The sequence below is a fragment of the Vidua chalybeata genome, chromosome 27 (assembly GCF_026979565.1).
Source record: "Vidua chalybeata isolate OUT-0048 chromosome 27, bVidCha1 merged haplotype, whole genome shotgun sequence".
In the NCBI taxonomy this organism is placed as follows: Eukaryota; Metazoa; Chordata; class Aves; order Passeriformes; family Viduidae; genus Vidua; species Vidua chalybeata.
This window is the reverse complement of record NC_071556.1, coordinates 1,006,734-1,020,725: the sequence shown is the minus strand read 5'-3', so window position 1 is coordinate 1,020,725 and position 13,992 is coordinate 1,006,734. Positions and strand designations below refer to the sequence as shown.

At 62.2% G+C, this 13,992-nt stretch overlaps 4 protein-coding genes across 7 annotated transcripts; all 4 read right to left on the bottom strand.

The window, feature by feature from the left end:
* Window positions 1-272: 272 nt before the first annotated feature.
* On the bottom strand, window positions 273-2,639 carry SMIM24 (small integral membrane protein 24). The gene is given in 6 exon segments (XM_053965729.1): window positions 273-695; window positions 887-925; window positions 1,043-1,160; window positions 1,566-1,721; window positions 1,724-1,763; window positions 1,765-2,639. Coding segments are annotated over 6 exon segments (462 nt in total). The 5' UTR covers window positions 1,783-2,639; the 3' UTR covers window positions 273-604.
* An 8-nt stretch (window positions 2,640-2,647) lies between these two features.
* SMIM44 (small integral membrane protein 44) lies at window positions 2,648-5,431 on the bottom strand. The gene is made up of 2 exons (XM_053965730.1): window positions 3,375-5,431; window positions 2,648-3,249 (listed from the first exon to the last, which is right to left on the bottom strand). Exons 1-2 carry the CDS (start codon window positions 3,613-3,615, stop codon window positions 3,035-3,037), a joined length of 456 nt encoding a protein of 151 aa, XP_053821705.1. The 5' UTR covers window positions 3,616-5,431; the 3' UTR covers window positions 2,648-3,034.
* Window positions 5,432-5,502: 71 nt separating this feature from the next.
* On the bottom strand, window positions 5,503-8,921 carry DOHH (deoxyhypusine hydroxylase). Of its 2 annotated transcripts, XM_053965726.1 has the most exons (5): window positions 8,879-8,921; window positions 8,249-8,567; window positions 7,780-7,856; window positions 7,368-7,605; window positions 5,503-6,595 (listed from the first exon to the last, which is right to left on the bottom strand). In XM_053965726.1, exons 2-5 carry the CDS (start codon window positions 8,520-8,522, stop codon window positions 6,279-6,281), a joined length of 906 nt encoding a protein of 301 aa, XP_053821701.1. In that variant the 5' UTR covers window positions 8,523-8,567; window positions 8,879-8,921; the 3' UTR covers window positions 5,503-6,278. The 2 variants fall into 2 exon arrangements, with proteins under 2 accessions (XP_053821701.1, XP_053821703.1); XM_053965728.1 differs by lacking the exon at window positions 8,879-8,921 and having other exon boundaries at window positions 8,249-8,719.
* Window positions 8,922-9,571: 650 nt separating this feature from the next.
* Window positions 9,572-13,617, bottom strand: LOC128800501 (uncharacterized). Of its 3 annotated transcripts, none has more exons than XM_053965725.1 (2): window positions 13,307-13,617; window positions 9,572-11,148 (listed from the first exon to the last, which is right to left on the bottom strand). In XM_053965725.1, the coding sequence occupies exons 1-2, from the start codon at window positions 13,316-13,318 to the stop codon at window positions 10,030-10,032; spliced, it is 1,131 nt and encodes a 376-aa protein (XP_053821700.1). In that variant the 5' UTR covers window positions 13,319-13,617; the 3' UTR covers window positions 9,572-10,029. The 3 variants fall into 3 exon arrangements, with proteins under 3 accessions (XP_053821700.1, XP_053821698.1, XP_053821699.1); XM_053965723.1 differs by lacking the exon at window positions 13,307-13,617 and adding an exon at window positions 12,355-12,492; XM_053965724.1 differs by lacking the exon at window positions 13,307-13,617 and adding an exon at window positions 11,743-12,097.
* Window positions 13,618-13,992: the final 375 nt, after the last annotated feature.

Below are 13,992 nucleotides of genomic sequence, written 5' to 3'. Positions count from 1 at the left end.
CTCCACCGCCGCGGTGCCCACGGTCGCTGTCCCCAAGCACTGCTCAGGACAGCCTCAGGGCGAGGCCCCCTCGGGGCTCCCCAGCTCCCCGTGTCCCCTCAGTGCCCTCCCCTCGGTCCGGGCTGGTGTGGCAGCGACGTGGCTGGACACTGGCTCTCGCCCTGCCGAGGGCGCTGGGGTCTGGCACCTTGTGGAACTTGTCCTTGTCCCCTGCCCAAGTGGCACCCAGGGGTGCCGGACAGCCCCTCCCCCGCACAGTGACACGACACGCTTGACACCGGGGTAGGCTGGGGAAACCTTTAGTGGGCACGTCTGGGGAGGGGACTGTCCTCGTCCCCCCGGGCCGGGACTCCCCGCCGGCTCAGGGTTGGGGGGCACGGGGAGACCCCGCTGCGGCCCCTGGCCGCCGCCCTCCCCGCTCAGCTCCGGCGAGCTGGTGATCCGCGCCGGGTCTTGGTCACAGCCGGGCCGGCCGCGGGGCGGGAGGTGCCATGGTGGCCGCGGCTGACGCCGAAACCCGGCGCGGATCTCCGGCCCGCGGACGGGGTGAGGGTGCGGTCCCCGCCAGAGGTGCTCCGGAGGGGGCTGAGGGGTGCGGGGGGACTCAGAGGGACGTGGCCTTGCTCTGCTGCTTGTCGTCGCTCAGCTCATCCCAGTCCACAGCCGCCCGGTTGACGTGGCCGGAGCGCCCCAGCCTGCGGGAGGAAGGGAACGTCGGTCAGCCGGGCACTGCACCGGCACCGCGGCCGTGCCCCGTGAAGGGCACCGCGGAACAGCCGCCTCCAGCCATGCCGAGGGCACAGGCGGAACGTGGCCACCCTCGAGGGAATCCGAGCCCCGCTGTGGGGGGTCCCGGTGCTGCCCCGCGGCACCCGGGCTGTGGTACCTGTCACTCCCCAGGGTCTCCGCGTGGTCGTTCTCCTTCCTGCGAGGGGAGAGAGGCTGAACGGTGCCCGGGGACAACCCTGCCCCAGCCCATGGCAACCTTCCACGCAGTTTTCCCCTGGCCAGCCCACCCCCCCCCCCCCCCCCCAAATCCAACCTCTTCTTCCTGAGATTCCAGAGCCGGTTAAGGAGCAGCACCACAAAGACGACGAAGAGGAAGACGACGACGGCCGTGAGGCCAATGAGCCACGGCTGGAGCACCTTGGGGCCCGTGCCTGCGTGGCCAGGGGACAGGCAAGGGAAAAGACAGGGATGGAGACAGTTTCAGGGGAACTCCATCCTTCAGGGGATGGGACCCCCCCACGAGATGGGACCCCCCATGGGATGGGACATTGGCAGACACTCACTGTTCCCCCTTCCCAGTGTCCCTTGGGTACCAAGGAAGCCACTCCTGACACAGCTCACCTGTCCCCAGTGCAGTGGGGAGCACTGGGACAGCAGGTGGGTGTCTCCAGATCTTTCTGCTCTACCCCTAAAAGTTACTGTTGGAGCACTGGGACAGACTGGTCCCACTGGAAAGGTCTCCCAGGAGCTGACCTGATGACGGGGTGGGAGGGGGCCTGGCCACCTCCCCAAGCACCCCGGGGCACAGCGGCACAGAGGGTCCCAGGGGCACCTACCAGCCTGTCCCTGGGCGGTGGAAGCGAGGACGAGCAGGACCAGGAGCGAGAGGGGCTGCAAGAGCTTTGGCATTTTTGGGCGGAGGGCTGGGGCACGTCTGGATCCTGCTCCTGGAGGTGATCTTCTGTCACCTGCTGCTATTGTGCCTGCACTCTGCACCCAAGGCAACAGGTGCCTTTATTGGCCCCAAGAGGACAAAGTGGCACCAAGCACCATGGCAACGTGACTCCTGTCACCCCGGCAGGTGGTACCACTCCCCTGGCTCGGGCACCGGCACCCCACTGCATCCAGTGCCCACCACCTCCAGGAACACAGTGGCAAAGGACAGGCGTCCCTGTGCCCAGGACTGGGGACCACCCCCAGGGTAGGCAGGTGGATGGAGGCAGAGACAGACGGGTGGGTGGGTGCACAGGTGGAAGAACAGATGGGTGGAGAAGTGCCCACTCTGCCTTGCTCCCCCTATCCCCTGCTGGCAGGGCTGGGGCAGATCCCATGTGGATGGGGCAGCACAGAGGGGTGGGCAATGCCAGGCCACCCCCAGCCCTCCCCTGGGCATGATCCAGCTGCCCCCAGACATTCCCAGGTGGGACTCCACCATGTCCTCAGGGAGTGTGTGCCTACGTACTGTCAAGAGTGAAACACTCACAGGATTAGCTCAGGGAGGCCCACCCACCAGGACACAAGGAAAACTGAGGCAGAGGGTGGCCACCAGCACCCCAGGGACAGTGGACTTTGGCAGGGCCAACCTGCCTGTGGCAATTCCTCAAGGGGTGAAGGAGACTGGGGGCACAGGGATCCAGCCTCAGCCTGGGTTAAAGACAGGGGCTGCAGGTCCATAAAACAGCCCCCATGCCCAGTGCCCTTACCCAGAACCCAAGTGAGGCTTCAGGGTGCTTTGTCCCCCAGGACTGGTTTGGGGTCACCTCTGGGTGCCACTGAGCATGGTCTGGCAGTGCCAAGGCATTGAGGGGGTGGTGGGGGCACAGCCAGCCTCAGCATCCAGCTGTCCATCTGTCAGTCCCTACCCATGTGCCAACACTGACTTGGCCCATCCAGAGGAGTATCCATTTGTGCACGTGTGCACCCGTGTCCGTGTCCTCTGCCACCACTGGCTGTGCCCCTACATCATGGGTTTGCACCCCCAAGCACTCCCCTATATACACCCATGTGCCCATGGGCGGGGGTGGCACGGTTGTGCCAAGGGGTGCTGTTACCCCAGGCAAAGGTTGGGATGCCCCAGCCCTGCCACCCCCCCGCACTGTGCTGGGCCAAGGGGCGACCAGGGCTGGGGCAAATGGCTTTATTGGCGTGACAGCCCAAGAGGAGCCCTGAGAGCAGCGCTAGGGCTGGGCAGGGAGGGGGAGGCTGTGTGCCAGTGCTGGGCAGTGCCTACGGCCAGGGCCACATCATGACCCAATGGTCAGGCAGGGCTGCAGGGTCCTTCTGGTGGCAGGGGTGTCCCCTGACCCTAGAAGAACGTCTTCGGGGGGGAGTCGGCAAAGGAGATGGAGCTGCGTGGAGCGAGCGGCCGCAGCGGGATGTCCGTGCCGGGCAGGATGCCGCTGCCTTCATCCTCCACCTTCTGCTCCACCAGCACTTCGTCCTTCTCCAGCCACTCTGCCTCTGGCACGGGGCCTTCGGCCATCCCTGCCTTCTCCTCCGGCTTGGGCCCAAATGCCCAGTCTGCAGGGGCAGAGACGGAGCTGTCAGCAGCACTAGCCCTGCCACAGTAGGCAGGGCTCAGGTGGGGGGATCCCCCTGGCCCCCTGCCCACCCCAAAGCCCAACCCCGCTGGGGGTAGCACTCACCAGCGAAGTCGTGCACCAGGTCCTTGATGAGGTGCCCCACGATGGCATATGCCACCACCAGCACCAGTGTTGCTGCCATCATCAGGTAGAGGACATGGCGGGGCAGGTGGATGCTGTCCAGGGCAGGGGGCTTGTAATCCACGTACAGCACCCCATCCTCCTCAGGGGGGGACTGCAGCAAGTGCCGTGGCCCCCGTGCCCCCCCAGTGCCAGGGAGGGGAATACCCCCCACCAGGGCCATGGCCAGCTATCCCTGCAGCCCCACCTCAAGCCACTGAAGCCTTTGCCAGGCAGGGGACTGCAGGGGGGAAGTGGCATCAGGGTCCACAAGGCTCCTCGGTGCTGGCAGCTCACAGGGACAGTGGTGTCCCCATGGCTGGTGGCAGTGCCACTCACCCGCCGACAGAGCTGTGTTGCTGAGAAGGAGCTTAGCACCTGCTAATCCAGGCACAGCCTGGCTGCCTCAGCACGGGAGGTGACCAGTGGGCTCCGATGTCGGTCACGGTCCCCAAATCCTGCCCCTCTGGGAACACCACTGGTACCCCTGCCCCCCTGGGAGTGAGGAGTCACCTGCAGCTGGAGAACTCCTTAAGACAGGAATGGGGAGGGATGCCCGAGGTCGTTCCTCCCTCCCCTGGGCTGGGTTAAATGCCTCAGCAGGCCCTGGATCCCTGGAGCAGATGGCTGAGATCCCAGAGGACACAGCACCCTTGGAGCCGGGGGAGATGGGCAGAGGGGATGGGGATGCAGCCTCAGCCAGGGGGGCTCCCACGGGGCCCCCTCTGCTGTAGAGGGAAGCAGCCCATGGCAAGAGGCTGCCACCTTCCCAAATGGCTGCCACATGTCACCCCAGCACCCAGTATCACCTCCCCAGGGCAGAGCAGCCTGCAGAGGGGTGTTGAGTCCATGCTTCCCCCAAAAGCAATTCCCCCCACACCAAGAGGGTGGAGGTTTTAGCCCAGACCAGCAGCAGCTTTGAAGAAATCCCAAACACTTCCCAGCACAGGCTGAAGATGCTGGTGGAGTTCAGTGCCAAGTCAAGGCTCAAGACTGAGCCCGGCTGCAGTCCAGCACCTCCCAGCTCTGTTGCACCAGGTCACCCCTGCCAAGACCCCAGCCTCAGAAATGCATTTTGTTCCAATTTTGTCTTAAAAGGTGTTGGGGGAGCAGAGACAAATGTTGGCACAGAATGACTGGCAAACAATCCTGCAAAGTCTGAGTGAGTTACCTGTGGAAAAGCTGGAGAGCAAAGGTGGGGGCACAGGGATCCAGCTTGGTGATAAGTGGGGACAAACAGCCTGGCAAACTCCAGGGTGCTGGGGCACAGTGCCAAGAAGGGAACAGTGGAAATGATAACGTGGCCTGGGAGAAGTCACCCATCTCACTGTGCTGGGGATGGATATGACACAGGGACAGCCCAGAGCCCAAAGTGCCAGCTGGGTCCTGCCCATCACCCAGGGGCTATGGAGGGTGAGGGAAGGAGGACAAGTAACCCGTAACAGCTGCTGACTCCAAACAGTGTGAAAGCATCAGATGTTTGTCCCCAGTGCTGGGGAAGTGCAGTCTGGAGCCCCTCACCCTCCCCATAACACACAGGTGACCCTACCCAAAGCACTCAGGTACATGTCACTGACTCTTAGTGTGTACAGGTGACCAAAACTGGTCACATTTTGACTAAGAGCCCTTTCCATGGGGTCCTGAACTGCGTAGGACTGGGCCATGGCCAGGGCTGCCCCTTGGCTGTGGCCCTGAGCACCAGAGCCCTAGGGATGCTGACCTGGCTTCAGGGACTAAGAGGATTGAGCCTGGGAGTGACTCACAGGGAGCCCTTGGACAAAGGGAAAAGGTATGCCCAGCAGGATGCCAGGTCCTGCAGGGCAGTGGAACCTATCAGGGCACCTCACACAGATCATCCTCCTCCCCAGGACTGGGGTTTCACCTCATGCCATCAGGGACCCCACTCTCTGCTCCTCCCAATGTGGCTGGACTCAATTTTAAAGGTCCTTTCTAATCTCAATGGTTCTATGACTTCATTTTGGCAGCCCTCAGACTCCTGCCCAGCACTTGACCCCACAGCACTGCACTCCACACCTGGGCACAGGTAAATCACAGCTCGACTCACTTCAGCTTCCTGTGCCAGTGCTTTATTCCACGCCAAACCCCAACCCCCAGTGCCCAGGCTGGGCTGACTGAGGGATTTGGGTGCCAGTAGCAGCCTCAGCCCTCCTGGCCCTGGTTAAACACGGGGGAAAGCCCAGGCAGGCTCTGCCTCATCCTGCCCACCCTAATGGCAGCGCCCTTCCCTGCAGAAAAAACCCAGCCATATCTTCCCAACTTTGCCATGAAACAACCCCCATGCTGGGGCAGAGGCTGCCACAGGCTCAGCTCCAGCTTGTCCCAACAGGAGAAGCCAAACCCACTGCGCGGGCGAGGATGGCCCCGGCTCAGCAACATCACTGAGAGCAATTCCGAAGCACCCTAACACCACAGCCCACAAGAGAGGGTGCCCAAAGCCCATCGTAGCCCCCAGCGAAGCTCAGCTGGAGAGAACTGAGCTGCCGACAGGGCAGCACCAACCCAGGGCAGGCCCAAGCCCTGCAGAGCCGCAGCAGGCCCTGACGTGCCAAGCAGAGCCCACCTGGTCCAAGCCCCAAGCCATGCTGCAGGCAGGCAGCGCTGATCCTGGCAGGGAAAAGGGGCAGATCCAGGAAACAGTGGCTGGCAAGGAGTTGTGGGGAGGCAAGTAGCAGCTCAGCCCGGATTTGGAGGGAAAAGGTGGCTGTAATTGTGCCAGAGAGCAAACCCAGTCCCTCCTCCAGCTCTGCATGGCAAGGCACAGATCCACCACTGGCAGCAGGAGGGGCTGGGAGGCAGCACACCCACTTCAGTGCCCCCAGTCCCGGCTCAGGAGGAGGCCTGCAGCTTGCAGAGCCCGTCAGCATACTGGAACTGGGCGCCGTTCTCATACTCGTACATGTCCAGGGCCACCTGGCAGCTCTCGCGCACCACGCGCTCCTCGTCGCCGGCGAAGGCGCGCAGGGCCCGCAGGCAGGAGGGCCGGGCGATGGCACCCAGCGCCTCGGCGCACTCGTGCCGCACCATGGGGCTCTCGGCGAGGCTGCACAGGGCGGCTGTCAGCTGGGGGACACACGCCTCGTCCTGCAGCTGCCCCAGCACGTAGCCGATCTCGTGGCGGAACAGCGCGCTGCCGCAGCGCAGCCCTGTGGGGGGGTGGGGGGACAGTGAGATGGGATACCCTAAAATTCAACAGCATGCCCCAAAACAACGCCTGGATGGAGCCCCCACCTGAAAGCTGGAGATGGCAAGGGTCACCACCCCAGCCCCATGTACAGGAAGGGGTGTCCCACCCTGCTCCCAGATCCCAGCCTTGTCCCAGTGCCTCCTAGGACAGCAGCACCCACCCCCCAGCAGAGCTGCTGCCCCACACCTGCCCAGGTTCTGCCCCACCACATGATATTCCAGGGGATGGCAGCATGGTCAGGGACCTCAGCCCTCTGGGACCAAGCAGCTGGAGCAGGAGCTGACAGACCCATCTTATGGACCTCAACAGTCCCAGATGGCTGGAGAGCCTGAGCCACTTCCCTCAGGCTGGGGGTGGGTCCCAACAGTTCCTGGGCTGTGGTCTGCCCCTTTCCCACTCAGGGACATTCCCTTCTCCAGAACTATTCCCAAACACCAGCAGCCCCTGAACTTCCAGACCAGGAGAGCATGACCCCAAAAACCCCAGAGCAGGTCTGACAATGGGTCAGACCAGCTGGTCCCAGACCACCATCACAGCCAGTGCCCTCCCTCCCTCAGGGAAGGGGGTCTGGAGGGTGACAAGGGGACTCTGGAACACCCAGCACCCTGTAATGTAGCAGGGAACAGCAGCCCTAGATACAAACATGTGAGAGTAGCCCTGGCAGTCCTGGATTTGGGAAGGGCTTGTCCCAGATTAGCCTGGACAGACCCACAGTAAGGACAGGCCCTCACCTTCTGCCAGTGCCAGCACAGCAGCCTGGCCCCCCACATTCCGCAGAGCAAACATGGCCCGGTAGCGCTCAAACAGTTCCTGGGACTCATCCAGGAGGATCTCCCGGAGCTTGGCAACATCTGTCTCCTCAGCGGGGGGAGCAGGATCTACAGAGAGGTACGGGCTGCTGCCTGGCTTCTCCTTGTTGTTCTGCAGCCACTCCAGCCTCCTCACGGCCAGCTGACACGTCTCTGCCACCTGTGGGGACAGGGACACGGCCCCGGCTGCAGAACAGCACTGGACAGCGCCAGGAGAAGCCCAGCGCACAGCAGGATGTCACTGTGATGTCCCCACCCACCTGGCCAGCGTGGGACCTGCCTCCGAGACCAGCAGTGCTGCATCCCAGAGGAAATGACCCCTCGGGAACCTCACCTCGACCACAGGATCCTGGGAATAGCGTTTCAGGATATCCAGCACGTCGGGGTTCCCAATAGCACCCAGGGCTTCACCTGAAGGATGTACCAGGATGTAATCAGGGCGTCTGTGGGACAAGAGCCCTGCTGTGTCCTCTGGCAATGCCTTGCCTTGCTCTGAAGCACAGACACAGGCTTAACTGATGGATCCCAAATGGGGCAAACACGGGCACAAGCCAGACTGACCAATTCCAAAGAGGACAAACACGATGGGAGAAGCCTGGCCAGCAGGAACAGCAGAGCCTGACCAACCTGTCCTGTCAGGTGTGGCCAGGGACGGTGGTGAGATGTTACCTGACTCAGGGTTTGACATCCAAGCCGGATCAGGCCCCCACGAGCTGCTCTGTACAGTGGGGCGAGCACCTCAAGCCCCACTTGCCAGCCAGCCCCCTCCCCTGCCCCCAGAGCCGCAGGAGCTGCTGCCGTACCTGCCTCGTGCCTGACCATGGGCTCCTGGGCCGTGTCCTCCAGCACGCCGATAAGCACCGGGATGGCCGCCTCGTCCTGCATCTGGCCCAGGCAAAAGGCCAGCTCGTGCTTCAGCAGCGCCGAGCCGTCCCCAAAGGCGCGGCCGATCCACTCCACGGCCGCGCGGCCGCCCAGGTTGCGCAGGGTGAAGAGGGCCCGGAACCGGGCGGGCAGGGGCTGCGCCGCGTCCACCAGCGTGCGGCCGATGGCCTCCACCTCCTGCTCCGTCACCATGGCGCGGGCAAGCTGGCGGCTCTGGGGGGCTCCTCGGTCACACTCCTGCGTCCGGGAAAGGGAGTCAAGGCGCGCCCTCCGCCGCCAGCGGGTCCCGTGGCCGGGGGCGGGACGGCCGGGAAGGGCCGCGGCCCGGCTTGTGCCGGAGAACCGGACCCCGGGGCCGGGGCTGGCCCCACAGCGCGTGTCCTCGGACACTCGGTTTCACCGGATACCCGGGACGGACATAGACCGCCTGCCGCGACCGCGGCAGACGGAGCCGCCGAGCCAGCGGAAGCGGGGCCCGAGAGGAGCCGCCGGGCCGGGGGATCCAGGGGGGTTCGGGGAGGGCCCGGCGCTGCCGGCGCCGCACTCACCGCGCGCCGCCATCTTACTGCTCCGCCACGTGACCGCCCGGCGGCCGCGCCTGCGCAATACGCACGGGCGGGGCCGCCCACGAGGGGGCGCTGCCTCCCCTCCACCCGAGGGCGCTGCGGCCGCCAGGGGGCGCTGCCCAGGCCGGATGGCAGAGCCGGGCAGGGCCGCAGGGACTCGGAACCGCGCCACAGCCCGTCCGGAGAGGGACCGGCCTGCCGGGCTGCCCAAACCCCTCCGGAGAGGGACCGGCCTGCCGGGCTGCCCAAACCCCTCCGGAGAGGGGCTGGGGTGTTCCAAGGAGGCCAAAATTTCTCTGGAGAGAAGCAGAGGGTGCCAGGCTGGGCAAGGCCCACCCTGAGAGGGGCCTGGGGGTGTTCCAGGCTGGGAGAAATCCCACTGGAGAGGGTTTGGGCAGTGCCAGGCTAGGCAAACCCAACCCTGAGAGGGACCTGGGGTGCGAGACTGGACAAAATCCCTCAGGAGATGGATCAGGGATGCCAGGCTGGGCAAAATCACACTGGAGAAGAACCAGGGGTGCCAGGCTGGGCAAACCTCTCCAGAGAGGGGCTCAGGGTGTTCCAGGCTGGGTAAACCTCTCTGGAGAGGGGCCAGGTGTGGCAGGCTAAGCAAAACCCCTCTGGAGAGGGGCTGGGGAGTGCTAGGCTGGACAAACCCTCAGGGCAGCACATCGCTGAGTTTGTGGATGCAGTTTAATTCCAGGCTGGTGTCAGCTCTTGCAAGTCACCACCTCTTCCTTCCCTCTCCTTCCCATGTGTGTTTACACAGCAAGTTTCAAACCTCCAAAGGAGTTTTGCCTTATTTCAAGGCTCCTGCTGAATTTGGTCTAATGGAGAGGCCTTGAGACAGAGGAAAGAGAGATCCCAGCAGCCGCCCCCTCCCAGCCCTAATCCCCACTGTACTCCCACAGCACACAACACACCACCAAACAGTTTAGATCCTGGGAGAAAGAATGGGCACAAAATACATTCCACTGCCTGAAACCTCCACAGCAAACCCAGCATGAGCATGACATGGCCACCCCTCCCCGCCCTGGGCCCGCCTGGTACAGCTGGTAGCACTGGGCCAGTTTGCCGGAGTCCATGGTGAGTCTGCAAGCAGAGATGTGCGGGGCAGCTGTTCCCCGGGCCCATCAGCCCTCCCCGCAGCTCTCAAAGTACTGGCACATGAGCTCACGCACTTGCTCAGCCCGGGTGTCCTCCATGGCGGCCGGCGCGGGCTGGCAGGGCTTGGGCAGCTCGGTGGGCTCGGTGCCCTCCAGCCACTCCTCGTTGAAGGGGTTGTCGTGGGCCTCGCAGACGTTGTGCAGGATGCAGCAGGCAAGGACGAGGGTGGGCAGCAGCTCCAGGCTGCAATCGTCACACTTGAGGAGGATCTGCCAGCGCGCCTTGAGGCGCAGGAAGGCGTTCTCGATCACGCTGTGGGCCCGCTTCAGGCGGTAGTTGAACTGCAGCTGGCGCTGGGTGAGGTTCTCGTCCTCCTGGTAGGGCTTGAGGATCCAGTCTTGCAGGGGGTACGTGGCATCGCCCAGCAGCACATACTTCTGTGCCTTCCCCATGAAATGCTTGGGAGGGTTGGGGCACAGCCGGCCCTCCTTGGCCAGCACCCACAGGCTGGAGCTCTCCAGGACAGCGCTGTTCTCCATGCTGCCTGGAAAGGCGGTGGAGACGTCCCAGAACTGCCCCAGCCCATCCACGGTGGCCTGCGTGAGGATGGAGTGCCAGCCCTGGCCGTTGCAGTAGTCGGCGGTGAGGCGCAGGGGCGGGTGGATGGGGATGTGCAGGCTGTCCAGTGCCCCGATGCAGTGCGGGAAGCCCCAGCGTGTGCAGAAGATGCGCACCATGTTCTCCAGCTCCTTCTCGTCAGGCAGCCGGAGGTAAAGCGGCTTCAGCAGCAAGACGACAGCATAGCTTACCTCCCGGACACAGCTCTGCACTGTGGAGGGCCCCACACCGAAGAGCGGGCTCAGAGTCTGGTACTCCACGTTGGTGGCCAAGTGCCACAGGGCCACAGCCACCCTCTTCTCCAGTGGCAGGGTGGGGTGGAAGTGGGCGCTGTGCGGAGCCAGCCCAGGCCGCAGCTGGTTGCAGATGTAGAAGAAAGTCTCCTTGGACATCCGAAACTTCTCCAGCCAGTCCTGGGGCCCAAACTCCTTCAGGACCACCTGCTCCCACCAGTCTGTGCTCCTGAGGCTGGGCCAGGCGCGGGGGTAGAAGCAGCAGCTGGTTCTCCTCCGGTGAGCGATGAGGAGCTGCAGTGCAGGGGGGAGACAACAGCAGTGTGAGACAGTGCTTCCCTGCGCTTCACTGGGACCCACTTCTGAAGACCACCCAGCTCAAGAGACTTGATCAAGGCAGGAGGATGGCCAGTCTCAGGTGGCCAGTGGTCCCAACTGGTCTAACACCAGTCAAATCTTCCTGTTCCTGGGAAACCTCACTGCAAACCCACCAGCCAGCAGATGTGACTCTAGACAAGATGCTCAGTTGTTGCAGACGGAGTTTTCTGGAAAAGCCCTTTTTCGGTGTGGCCATTTCCTCTGGGGGTTTGTATTTTAATGAGCATTACTGGATTTCCAGCTGCTGAGGGAACTGTGGGCCAAGTCCTGATTTGGAAGGGGGAGAGAGCATCCCTCAAAGGTGGGAATCATGATTTGGAAGGGGAAGCTCCTGGACTCTCCACAGGAATTGTTTTTCTATTATTAAATTCTACAATGCAACTTCAAACTAAAGAGTCTTTAGTCACCTTCTTCAGCCACTGCCCAGGCCAGCAGGTTCCTCATGTTCCCCCCCCCCAAGCTTGTCCTTGCAGCCAGGGATCCCTTGTATTCCCCCATTGCATCCCCTACCTTTGATGTCACCCCTTCCTTCACGTCCCTAGGTCCGCTGCATCCACCATCCTTTGTGTCCAGGATCATATCCCATGTCCATCAAGTCCCGTCCTTTGTGTCCCTGTCTTTGTGTCCCACAGAACCCCCACGTTCCCCATCCACACCATCCTTTGTGACCTCTGTGTCCATGTGTCCTTCCAGTCCCACATCCCGTGTTTTGGGACATGTCCCCCACCCTTTATGTCCCCCTTGTGACTTCCCCGTGCTCCCCATCCTTCCCACCACTGTCCTTTGCATCCTGCTCCTCCCGTCAATTTTTTGTGTTCCTGTGACCTGTGTACCCCGTGCCCCAAATCCCCCATGCCCATGTGTTTCTTACGTCCCCCGTCCTGTGTCCCCGTGATCTGTGCCGCATCCCCCCATCCCCCATATCGCCGTGACCTCCGCTCGTCTCCCGTATCCCCCACCCTTTGTGCTCCCGTGATTTCAGTGCATCCCCCGCGACCCCCCCATCCTTTGTGTCCCCGCGATCTCCACGTATCCCCTGCATCCCCGCACCCTCCGTCCCCCGTGACCCCGTCCCCACGTCCCGTGCAGTCCCCCCCCCCGCGGCGGCCCCGCCCCGGTCACCGTCATGAGCCGCTTCTGCCGCTGGCTGTAGTAGTGCCGGAGCCAGGCGCGCCGCTGCGGCCCGTCCCAGCCCCCGGCGCCGGCGCTGCTCCCGCTGCCGGCGCCGCTCCCGTTGCCGGTGCCGTTCCCGGCCATGGCCCCGGCGCGCCGCCGCCGCCGCCGCGCCAGCGCGCACAGGAGCACCAGCAGCCGCTCCCGCATTTTCAAATCGGGAGCCGGGGCCGCCCTGGAAGTGATCGGCGGCGGGGTCACGCTGGCACCGGGGGGCGGGACGGGGTGGCGCCGCTCCGCTCCGCGCGGCACGGCTCTGCACGGCGGCGTACGGATATCCCCATCCCTGCCTGCAGCTCACCGTACAGACATCCCCATCCACACCTCACCGCACCGTCCTGCCCATCCCCATCCCCACAGCACCATCTCCATCCCCATCCCACAGCAGCACCATCCCCATCCCCATCCCCATCCCCATCCCCATCCCCATCCCCATCCCCACAGCACCACCATCCCCATCCCCATCCCCACAGCAGCACCATCCCCATCCCCTCCACTCTGCACCATTCTGCACAGCTCTGCCATCCCCATCCCCACCACCATCACCTGCTCTCACCAAACCATCCCATCATCCCCCATCCTCACCTGTCACCCTGTTCTTTTAAAAGTTTTAAAGTTCTTTTAAAAGTTTTCTATGCCTTCTGATGTTTACATATTTTTACTAGAGTTCTCACACACTGTTCATGTAAATGATTGTTTTGCATTCTTCTTTGTAGGAAGAGAGAATTAATAGACTGTTGGTTTGACCAGTGTGGTTGGAGAGGTAGCAATTTCACCCTCCAATCCACTGTCACTTTTAGAATTCTATATATTGCGAGGGCAGAAATAAAACTTCCTCTTTTCCTTCTTTTACATCTTGAGTGAATGCATGAGTTATTTCATGTCATAGTGTGACACTCACCACCATCCCCATCCCAGCTCACTCCCTTCCTGCCTCCAGGCTGGGCTGGAGAAGGGTCACTGGGCTCAGCTGCAGCAAGGACTGGCACTACAGAAACAAGGAAAACCGCAACAACAAAATCCCCAAATCTGCCTTGGATTTGCAGGAAGGCTAGAAAAGGCTGGAAAAGACTGGACAAAGCTCACTGGGTTCAGCTTGGGCAAGGACTGGCACCAGAGTGACAAAAGGCCCAACCACAGACAGGCAGTGCCAGTGCCCTGGTGGTGCCTGGTGAAAGGAATAAGATGAATGTGTCTTTACAAACAGACTCTGTGAATCTGTTTGTAGATCGGGCCAGGGATTTGTAGATAAGGAAGTAACTGGAGAAATAATCAGTTTCAGAAAGTGTTACTAATTCACAAGGACTGCTGCTCAGCCAAGGTCCTGCTAAATTCCTGAACTTGGAGAAGAAGAACAAAGACAATAGAGCTATGAATATCATATGTTAAACAAAGGGGAGATGCATGTTAGAGGGGGACATACAGTAGGCAATTCAGGAGATTAGAAGCTTCTCCACTTCAGCCAGTGGAGAAAGGGAGAGGGTGATGGGGCCATGAAAATTAGGATCCCCAACAACTTGAGAGGCCCCATGGGAAATGCCCCATGGCCTTTCCCTTTGTTCACGAATAAAGTTACAGGACTCCTCT